General features: G+C 40.7%; 1 protein-coding gene across 2 annotated transcripts in view; it reads right to left on the reverse strand.

Moving 5' to 3' along the window:
* Window positions 1-11046, reverse strand: part of crtc3 (CREB regulated transcription coactivator 3) — a 46118-nt gene extending 35072 nt beyond the window's left edge. For both annotated transcript variants that reach the window (XM_085276947.1, XM_085276940.1), the window contains exons 1-2: window positions 9801-11046; window positions 2942-3052 (exon numbers count right to left, since the gene is read on the reverse strand). In XM_085276947.1, the coding sequence (XP_085133073.1) occupies window positions 2942-3052; window positions 9801-9932 (243 nt within the window). In that variant the 5' untranslated portion in view covers window positions 9933-11046. The remainder of the gene's footprint in view (window positions 1-2941; window positions 3053-9800) is intronic.
* Between the last annotated feature and the right edge of the window lie 747 nt (window positions 11047-11793).

The raw sequence follows: 11793 nt of genomic DNA on the forward strand, positions 1-11793 counted from the left end.
CTCCAGCACCCTGACATAGACCTTACTGCACTCAGGATCTCCTTGGAATATTGTTGAGATTCTGACTGAGGGTGGGATTTAAAGACCTCACTGCCCGAGGCCTCAGCCAGATGCTCCCAACGGACCTTTGCTATATGCTCGGCTGTACTAAGCCTGTGTGACATCCTCTCCACGCTACCGATAGTAGTGTTGCATTATTGCATTGGTTAGGTTTTGTATGCTTGCAGTATTCAGGTCTTATGAAAGGAATTTTGGAGTTTAAGAGGTCGCACTTTAGTGGAGAAATAAATCAGTTCAGTATACAGATTATCACCCCAGTCAGCTGAGATCAAGCAGAGGACGTTTCCACCTCTCGTTAGGGCTGGGCCATATTATACCGTTCACAGTAATACCGGTACAATGTTAGGCAACGATAAGAAAATGAAATATCGCAACATAATATGGGTGAAACGCGCATGCGCAGTGCCTTTGTTTTCATACGCACATGGCCGAAAAAGCATGGTGGCAACGGAGAATGAGAAGGGAAAAAGCGGATCGTTGAGTGAAACAGATGAACTAGAATTAGTTTGTAAAAATGCTGCCACTTCAGTGATGCGGAACTGGTTTGGTGTTTGTCCATCAGATACACAACAAAGCACTTTTTTTGTAGAACATGCAAGCGGGCTGTCGTTATTGCCGTATTTGTTGGACTAAGGTGCTTGTAATTCTGGGAGCAATCTGGGTCCTAAACTCCGCCCATTCCAGGTCCCAAAGTCAAACGAACACTGCAGCATCACTGAGAGTTAAAAACTGTCTAAATTCTTTCATCTTTAATAAAACGATCAGCGTTGCTGCTTTACCAGGTGTAACTATGAAGTTTAACATCCAGGCATCCATGAAAACAGAATTTATTACATTTAACGGAGTTAGAAGCTAGCAGGAAGTTAGCGGAAGTTAGCTCGCTAGTTTCGCTAGTTACCTAAGCATGATATAGCATGTTCTGGCAGGGAGATTTCTGAAAAAATTCAAACGTACAGCTCTGCTATCACTTCCAACATAAATGAAGACAGAAAACTAAACAGCAGTGACGTTTGTAGGGTTACTGAAGTTGGGCTAGCTGGTATATAATGATGTGCTACGTGATCGCTAGCGACACAGCTATGTTAGCATAATATAAACAGTGAAGCTGGAGGATGAACGCTAACTTTTTTCCACTCGATAAAAGTTAACGTGAAGGTTCCTGATGGTTAGAGACAAATGCAATCGCATGGCAGGATGCTGTAAACGGACCAAACTTCAGTCAGGAGAACAACTGAGATAATCCATCCACAATACAAGGTTAGTCATTAATATACTGCAACAACATGGGAATAGAGCAGCTGTGAGAGAATACAGCATTAAGGAATCAATAGTACAGAAGTGGAGGAAGCAAGAAGTGTGAGTTGAATAAAGTTTGATTTATCTGACTGCTTTGTTTCGCTTAATGTGCCTAATAATCCCGTGCACCTTATGGTCCGAAAAATACATATTTGACTTTTTTATGCAGTTTAATGTAGCAAAGCACCTCTTTTTAACTTCAGTGGATATTATACATGGTTATGCTCAGGATATGTCAGCGCATTTCTACTGGAAATGCCTTTTGGTTAAACTTTCAGCAAGGAATTTACTTTTACACTGTTAAATGTTTATATAGCTTTAATGCACATAAAAAACAGCTGCTTGTTTAAGTGAAAAGAAATGGATGGGGTTTTTTTTCGCTAGTATGGAGTTCTGTTTTGTCTTGCGTCAATTATATCGTCAGTTATATCGTTATCGCAAATTTTCAAATATATATCGTGATAAATATTTTTGGCCATATCGCCCTGCTCTACCTCTCGTTAAGGCTTAACACGTGATGGTAGTATTGTGGTGTTTGGGAAAAGTTGGGATTAAATGGGTTAATTCTGTCTGATTAAGAAAGCCTTGGCAAGTATTACATTAAGCACTCTGCACTCATTTAATTGAATTAGGGCTAACAAATGATCACAATCGAGTAAGAGCTAGAAGCCATTTAGTTTGAGTCCCAGTAGAGACGAATGCACTCGATCAGTGAGGGAGGCTTTATCCGTCAGTGAGGGGAAAGCTCCACCTCAAAAGGCCATTCTTTCAGCTAACAGGGACACCTTTACCTGGACTTTGTGTATCTTAGGACAGATACTCCTCAGAGAACTGATACACGTCCCAGTGTGACAGAAAAGCTCTGTTAGAACTGCAGCATTGATGTTTTATCCTGGTTTTTCTTCCAGTCTGCAGAAACTCGAGTGAATTATTTAATGCTCTCGAGAGCAGCTTGTTTGCACTTCTAAAGATCCAGCACACAGTTTTGCTGCTTTTGCAGTTGAGCCGCACATCAAAAGTGGGCATCAAACACAGCTGACCTTGAACAACCCCTCAATGAAAACGAGAGCTTACACATGATGGACTGCAATTTCAAGGAAAGCACACATCTTTTTCTTTTCTTTTAATAAGAAATCTTTTTTAGCTTAACTTCAAAACTTCAAACCGACTAAAACCTCCCGTGTTTCTGCACCAGTATGTCCTGAGGCCATGTTCAAACTGACATTAGCCCTGTGAGGCCTCCTTAATAGGTTTGAACAACAATGCTGCACTGATGCAGCTGCAGCGCTAATGCAGAGCTCCACCAAGACCAAACATACATATATAAAGAAAGACAGAAATAAGGCTCGTCTAGTGAAAGAGTTGAATTTGGCTCAACTTCACTGCAGCATAACTGCACAAGAATTGGCCCAAGTGCACAATGAGTATTTCTGTTAAACCTCTGGGCTTTTTTTCCACACAGATTTCATACAGACCTTATCAAGTCCATGATATTTCATTTTGCTTAAAGTCTTAGAGAGGTGTTATTACATTTTGAATGCAGTCTGTGTGGGTGCTGTATATTTTGACGGTGACGAGTTCCCACCTGAAATTCAGTGCTGGTGTTGCCGATTTGATTGACGTTGGGCAGAGAGCCTCCGTAGTACTGTGCCCTTGACTGAGACAAGCGAAGCTGCTGGATCTTCTGAAACTGGACCTACGACAAAAACAGAGTCACGTGTTGATCGTCTGGGCACGTAGAGAACAAGTTCTGAATGAGAAATGAATTTGAGCAACCGACCTTATATCATACTTCAAATTCTGCAATATCCTGCGGATGTCTAAAATGTCACTTGGGGCCCACTCCTGTTATACTGTCACTGCTCCTCAAATTGCATTTTTTTTCTTTGCATGTCTCATCAAATGGATTTATGGTTTTCAATCAGTTTGAAGCAATATCGTAGTGCAAGCAGCCACTCCAGATGCTTTAGCACAGCTGTGCTCTTATTATTTAATCTGATTTTACCATCTACATTTTGGAAGTGAACAGAGAGACAGGCGTAATGTATAAATGCATTAAAAACTGTCTGTCTGATTAAAAAGCAGCCATATCCACTGGACACTGGGGACACATTCTAGGAAATGGGCAGCTTGGCGTCCACATTAGCAGCCTACTGCAAAGACGCCACAATGATTACCTCGCAGAAAACAGAAGGCAGCTTGTTCTGCCAAGGTAAACAGGGCCGGCCCTTAGCTGTGATTGGGGATAGGCAAATCAGAGGGCCAACTTCCCTTAGAGTGCCGAAAGGACAAAATTTAAATTTCAAAGACTGGCCTTGTTTGATTGTATCGTGTTGTATAAGAGTTTACAAAGAGACTGAAGTTGGCAAGAAATTTGGGGCGAGCTAGGACCACTGGACTAAAAACCTTATCTTTTGGCACAAAATGTATCAGTTTCTGTGCAGTGTGGGCGAAAGACTGTTCTGATTCAGCACACACAGCACAGCAGACAGTGGTACGGTGTTTAGAGGTGCTGGTGGTCAGTAACCAATGGGTCTGTGATATACACGACAGAAAAGTTGGTAAACACAGGCTTCCTCAAGCCAACTCAGAAATTTTTACTGCCAACAACTGGTATTTAATGTCAGAGGGTTTCTAGCCTCAAATTTCAGTAACATTGATTATTAATGTAGGACACATGAAAAAAATATTGCCTCTCTTAGAGTGTCTGGGTCAGCCTTTATGTAACATCTACATATATTTATGTATGTGAAGGGTGCAGACTTAAGCCTCTTGGTGTACTCGCTACAATGCAGAGTTCTGCAGAGCTTCTCAGGGGTTGATAGTAAGACTTTATGGTTGGTGTAAATGCTGAAGCAGCTATTTCTAATTTCAGCTGTTTGCTTCAAGTGTGCCCTGTGGCCTGGCCACTGACTGGGCTTTTCTGTCTCAGAGGTCACTTACAGTTCACATCTTATGGCAAACTTAACTCAGTGTCGCCTCAAAACCACATCCTCTTTGACTAGCCATTCAGGACTCTCGCTCGCACAGAAAGAGCCCACTGTCAGTGGATGGAATGAGAATAATGTGAAAAGGCCTTTATATCATCCAAGGAGTTTTTATGACTTGGAATGCATAAGGTTTACAGTCACAGGAAAATGAATTTTCCAGGTTTATGTGTGGTCTGATATCATCCTAGTCACAAATCTAAACAATCTAGCAAATAATACACAAACACTGTACATTTAATGTCTTCAGTAACTAAGAAAACTTCCCATCTCAATTCTGACATAATTGCACCTGCAACGCATGCAGGTCTAAGGTAGCAAAGCACCTCCAAACCCTAATGCTTCACAGCTGGGATGGGGCTTTAGTGTTGGTGTGGAGAGCTGTTTAACCACTAAACAACAAGCGTGTCTTTTCTCAGACAGAGCAGCTACAACAGGAGCCATTACCAGCTCCTAATGTTAACGTTTGGCATCCGTCCGGAAATAACAGAAACGTTTTCATCTATTTTTTAATCATTTTCTCTTTATTTTTTGTAGCATCGCATGAGAATCAATCTGTCTTTGTTTGAGTTACAATTCAGAATTACGTTCTGATCATCTTTTCAGTCACTGAGCACAGTTCCTAGAGTACATGAGGTGGTCATGTCAGGGACGTGCAACAACATCTGCCAACAGCAGCCTTATTGACTTCGGTTGGCCTAAAGACAAATGTTGTGACATTGAAATAGTGTAATATCAGAACATCATTGTTATAGCTAGGGCTGAACGATATATCGCATTTGCGATAATATCGCGACATGATCAAGTGCAATTTTCTAACCGCAAAGGCTGCGATTATACTGCGATTATAAGGCTGTCCAAATTACTACCATATCCCAGAATTCATAGCGCGGCCCAGCCAAACTCCAGTTTCCAGCAATGGCGGCCGCTACTAAGTTTTAAAATTACTCATACTAATCTTTCTGGGTCACAAAATAAACTTTTAACATATTTTCAGGCGAGAAAGTAGTTGTGTAAACATCAAATATCTGCTCGGTTTATCAAGATATCCCATATTTGCAAAAGTGCTTCGACGTTTTCAGAGGCGTCTGCTACCCACCAGCTCGATAGCTAGCCGGGAGCTCGAGGATTACTGATGCGGCCGAGAACGGCACAACTCCCGGCACATCATTTTCAGATCACCGCGGAGTTTCGCTGCTCGGGTTAAACGTAATATATAAGTCACTTAGACAACCTAAAAATGTTATTGTTGGGCTTTTTTCAGTGTTTTGTTTGTTCGTGAGTAAATCGGTTTGGCTGAGATTAAAGTTATTAGATTAGATAAAATAAAACTTTATTAATCCCCCGGGTGGGTTCCTCCTTGGTTTTCACACAGCTGACTAAACGTCAAACAGAAAACTTATTAAACAGAAGTATGAGACAGTCAAGAATTTACACCAGTGTCTGGTTATATTTTAGATAGCAAGAAGCAGACGGCCGAGTTTATTAAACTCCACCGAGACAGCGATGACGCTAATCAGAACTAGCCTTCTGATTCAGAAGGCTAGACCGTCCAATTTCACGCCTTTAAACTTTAAAGGCGTGTTTGTGTGTGTGTTTATACAATTGCTATTATGTTTGCACTTTATGTGTAATGTTACTGACTGCAGAGATCAGTAAGATGTGTGTATTTTTTATTTATTAGTTTTATTTATTTAATATTATTTTTTAATTGAATGACTGTCTAGTAGTTCACAGATGTCGAAAAACTGAGTGTGGTAAAGCCACTGATTTTTTTTATGTATATTTCTGCAATCTGCACATTGTACTGACTTTCATTTTAATGTTTACACCAGGGTTCCTTGTCAGCACTTTATGCTCAGATGTTTGTAAGCTAAAAATAAACTATTGTGTATGTTCAAATATACTGTTGTGATTGAAGAAGTTAAATAAAAATGTCAGTCATCAATTCATGCATCACCTCATGTCATCATAACAGAGGTCTGTCTTCCAGGAAAGAACAGTTTAAAATTAATGTAATATAGTATTGGCCATACTATATGATGTATTGCTTGTCTTTGTTTAATAATACAGAAGACAAAGACCTTAAAAAATAATCGCATATCGCATCGCAATCGCAATATTGGGGCAAAAAATCGCAATTAGATTATTTTCCATAATCGTTCAGCCCTAGTTATAGCAACACCATGACTTCCCTAGTGTGCATAACAAGGCAAGTCCTGGAATGTCTGAGAGCAAGAGCTGCTTGCCAGACTCTGACAACAACTTAAAAGAGCACTACTTAGCAACTAGGGGTGGGTTTTTATAATCGATTCATCGATTAAAATCGATTCTGGCTTGGATAACGTAAAATCGATTCATTAAAATCCTGAATCATTTTTTAATATAAATTTATTTTGTCCGAAATACCAGAATCTCTGGTGACATCTCACAAAATTTCAAGAACCACCAAACAGTAAATGAGAGCAGGTACAGGGATTCTGCACATAGACTTAAACACACAGCGCGACCCGCGGATCAGAATCAGTTAGATGTCGCCTTTCTCACAGTCGGGGCTGAAAGCCGACAGCTCGCTGATCCGGGTCCGCGCTTTGTGTTCACGCCCTTTATGCGCTGATTCTAAAGCAGTTAGTTTGATCTCTCTCCAAACAATATTGACCGAATCAGCAGCAAAAGAAGATCCAAACGCTTCACATAAACATCGTCATGAATTCACTCTTTTACTGTTTTGCTTCCATTGCGATGCGCAGCTCTCTCTCTCTCCCTCTCCCCCCCCCCCTCTCTCTCTCTCGAACAGTTTCGCTTTCTTCATTATTCGCTTGCTTGTTACACAAGTCTACTGTTGCTTACAGCGCTGTCGGCCGCTGTTTTTTCCCCTTTTACATTCTTCCGAAAAGAAAACCTCATTTCTGCTGTTCAATACTGAACAAATTGAAACTTTTTAAAATTATTCAAAATGCAAAATGCTTAGCCATGTCTCTAATAAAACCGCTGTAACGTCAGAGGTAATGTTGATTAATTAATGGTTTTCTTTCGTTTTTGATGTACTGCAGAATATTTTTATAAAATCCCAGGCCAGGAAAATCACCTACATGTTTTTCTGTGTTTTATCTTCAGCTACTTTGACACAAAGGCATCTGCTGTGATGCTCACACCTTGGATAAAGTCTTGAGAGTATCAGCTTCCTTTTTATAGATACAAAAATATGTAAATGTCCTGATCTGAATTATATCTCTGACTGTCAAAATTTCCCAGATTTAAATCGAATCGAATCGAATTAAATCGAATCGTGGATCGAATCGATTCGGGACCTTGTGAATCGGAATTGAATCGATTCTAGAAATCAGTGACGATACCCAGCCCTACTTAGCAACCTCCAACAAAGCACAGCACTTTGGAAAATAAAGGCCAAAATAACAAACATGTTTCACCATTTGCAACAAAAACAAAACAAAAAACCCCCACCAGACTACGAAGGAGGAAAAGATGCTACCAGCAGGTAATGTGCAACCCAAATGTAAACAAATGAATCAACCGAGCATGGCTGGAGCATCGGTTGTCATATGGAGCCATGGTTGCAGTCCATATGACAGGAAGCGCCAACGACAGATGGAAATTACTGACGTAGTTGCATAGTGGAGCTGTAAGCAACAGGTTAAAACACTCAAATGTTCAACGTGCCAGGCAGAAAATTGTTTCACTTTCAATGTTACTATGTGGCAAATACTGTGCAGGCTGCTGAAGAGTTACAAGGTTACTTTAGTTATTGTTATACTAACGTGTTACACAGTTATTTGATACTTTTACTTTAAATTTCCTGAGAAAACACGACCCAGACTGCTTATATTTTGACTTGTGCCATGTCACTGGATGTTTTGGATACTTTGCTTTGTCACTACTATTGCACTACAAACCTGCTGCTGCTCGCAACTTGTTAAACTAGAGTCACACGTTGAATTAGGTACTGTCATCAGTAACAGTTCACTGGAAAAGGCGGCACACTGAAAAAACACTAATGCAAGTAACAACATAATGGTTACAGCCGTGTACTTACTGAACTAAGTACAGTAATGTGTTACCGAGTTACTGAAAAATGTAATGTGACTACAGCAATGCGTTACTCTAATTGTTACATTGTAACCCAACACTGGTCATCACATGTTTACAAGTATACAAATGTGACAAGTGAAGAAAGTGAAGCGAAGCACTGACTGACACAAAGACTGAGACTATGTAACTAATGTGCCGACATCACGAGCCTCTTTAGTTCGCCCTAGTCGGATTTCTCTTTTCAAATTCGTATTACATGAGACAGTAAGCATCAGGTTGAACCTGTGAAAGCATTTTCAAGAAATACACTGACAACGTGTAAACTCTGCATTTCTGAACAGGAAACTCCTTCAGTGTTTATGAAGCCGGAGCATGTCCAGAAGGGGGCCTGGAAGGCCGGCTGCCAACGCCATCAGCATATGGTAGTGTTACTCTTACAACGCCAGCGCCAACGAGCGAGAGCACAGTCTGGGGGAAAAAAGTACTCGTGTACTTTTACTTCACTGGTACTTTAAGTACTTCTATGTCTCTACTTCTGCTCCACTATAATATAGATTAATATATTGTACTTATATTGTAAAGCTTAGTTATGTCTTATTTTGCATGTTTAAAAATATAACTCTAATGAATGATGCTATATAAATACAGATAAAAGTCATTAAGTAAGGAGTCAAACTCATCTGATACACAAATGCATAAATACTTATGAGACAAAATCATTATGTATATGATTCTGCATAATGAGTGCTTTTACTTTAGTTACTTTATTCTTGTGCTCAAACTTTTATACGGTTGTGTTAGATATGTTTTTAATAAAATATTATATTAAAATTAACAATATATAAGAAAATAAAGTAGGTTTATGACTTTAGTAAAAAGTAAGTCTAAAAAGAGAATGTTTCATATAACGGCATCACGGGGTTACACAGAAGCTGGAAAACTGTGCCCATGTTTTCTGTGCCTAATGTGTACACTTTATTTATTTGTGCTAAAAAAAAACCAAAAACTTCCTGTGCCCCCTCCCCGTGCTATCCCATTCAAGAAAAATCCTGTACACGCCCATGACAAACAGGACGGCTTTTAAGCGGTTGGTGCAAATATTAAGGAGCCAATTTCTCCATTCCTGTCTCACCGCCGACTGCAGTTTAAAAAGGCTGTACGTCAATCGCTGCACCCAAAGTCGCAAGTTGCTTAATATTTGGCTCTTGAGTAGAATTACATAAGCCGAGTATCGACGGGTGTGATTTACGGCTGCTCAAGAGAAACGAGAAGTACTGGTTGAATACCAGAAATCTCCGCCGGCAGATGAAGCCTGACAGCTCCGGTGTGAATGAGGTATATGACCACATCCGCGTAGAAGACAAGAGAGCAATAAATGTCAACAAGCTGAAAGTGAAGCGCATTTACCCTTGAGACATTGAGGTCCGTCATCAGCTGTTCAAAGGCCCGCGTCTCCTCTGCTTGCTTCTGGTTGTGCAGCGCTATCTTTTCGCTGAACTTCCTGGGGTTCGAGCCACCTGTGCCTGGGGAGCTGGACATGGTGCGGGCCGCAGTTCAACAACTTCAGCTACTTGTTTTGAGTGGAAGACTGTGCTGGTGGGGTCTTATTTTGCAAAGTCTCTCAGCAAGCGTTGTAGCAAACCCATGAGAATTTTAAGAGCACACCTCGCGTTATCGGTTAAACTAAAGTCACTTCAGACGTAGCTCGGCTGGCTGCACTGTCTCAATGCTTTTACAAGGCAACAGGCAAGCTAACGCGGCTAGGCTAACACTCAAAGCTCCCTTTAATAAAAGTTGTTTAAGTGTGACTAAAAAGCGGACAAAATAAAAACTTTGCAAAGTATATATTTACTCTGACTTTCTAGGCAAACTGCGAGGCGACAATGGGTTAAAGTTAAGCTGTAACTTCACGCTGACACTCTTCCAGCGAACCACTTGTTTGAATCTAACGTTAACATGGCGTTAGCTGTCACTGCTAACATAGCGTTGGAAGTGAACGGAGAGCAACAGCGACAGCTAGTCGGCTAAGCTACTGTCAGTGCCATTTTAATTCCGACAAATGCACTTTATCTGCTTGTCGACATCTACCCGCTGTCGGTATCTTTTAGAGGAAACTTCCACCTAAATATTTACAGCTGCGGTCAGAGAAAGTTGATAGCCTCGTTAGCTAAATCTCTCCACTCCCGCTAGTAAAGCTGACCCGCAGTTGGCCAAAGGTTTACTCGCCGAATTGTATTTCAACAAGTTTCCGCTCGTTTTGCATAGACTTAGCTGTAGTTCCACTTTGTTTCCAACCAAACCGGGGAAAGCAGCCGCTGAATATTGGCAAGTGACGTAAGGATCACAATCCACAGTTTGACACTTTAGCTGATATGACAGCGCTTCGGAGTCGACTCTAGTGTTAATCCATGGACAGCATAGAGACCGCAGACAAACTCCAGCCGAGCGACTCCGTGAAGATAAAACAAACAGCGCCGACAGGGAAGAAAAAAAACGGTGGTTTCCCCGTCGCCGAAAAAATGTCTCTCGGAAAAAATGTTTTTAGCTTATTCGTCCTTGGTTGAGGGAGCGAGTAACAGCAACTCAGATCGGCTGGCTTGTTATCCTCATACTACTGCGAGAAAAACATTACCTCGTCAAAGGCGGTGTGTACCTGTGGTATCCACAAGGGGGCGACAAAGTCACCACGCCCTTACCTTACGCAGCCGCAAGAAAAAGTAAAAACAAAACATGGAACATCACTGGCTATAGCTATAGATCAAGAAAACTACTTCTGTGCTTACAAGATTTTCTTAAATGCGCTATTTAGATATGCAAGTATTGCATTTATCAAATTAATTTTCATGTTTCTATGAAATAGAATAATAAAACGCTGTGTTTCTTGGAATAAGCTATGTACAAATCGTGCTCTGAAATACACATGAAAAACACCCTTAAAATGTACATCGTGCATGAATGTACCATAAACATGAGTACACTGTGCTCTACAATTCACCTATTAGAAATCCAGATTTTGCACATATCATGATGGAAAGTAAAAGAATTCAGGAGCTGGACTGTCCTGTTGTTCTGTTGGAACAAAAGGTTGTGTAAATCAGAATCTTAATGATATGTGAACAATCCAATCAGTCAAACAGGAAACAAAGTTTGGTGTGTGTCTCAGGTTTATGCAGGGCACCCAGTTTTCAAACACACAGAAACATCTGTGCAGGAAAACTCCACACTGCTGTCGAGCCTGCAGACACTGAGAACACTCAGCATTTAGCTACAATACATCAAATTACTGAAAACTGCGGGTATGACACAGTAGTATGACACATTTACAAATCCATTTCCAAAAAAGTTGGAATACTGTGTATAACAGGTAAATAAAAACAGAATGCATGTTGTGCATATCTTG

This window comes from Mchenga conophoros, linkage group LG1, assembly GCF_057382185.1.
Source record: "Mchenga conophoros isolate Kocher_MC1m ecotype Shallow Benthic linkage group LG1, M_conophoros_male_GT1.1, whole genome shotgun sequence".
In the NCBI taxonomy this organism is placed as follows: domain Eukaryota; kingdom Metazoa; phylum Chordata; class Actinopteri; order Cichliformes; family Cichlidae; genus Mchenga; species Mchenga conophoros.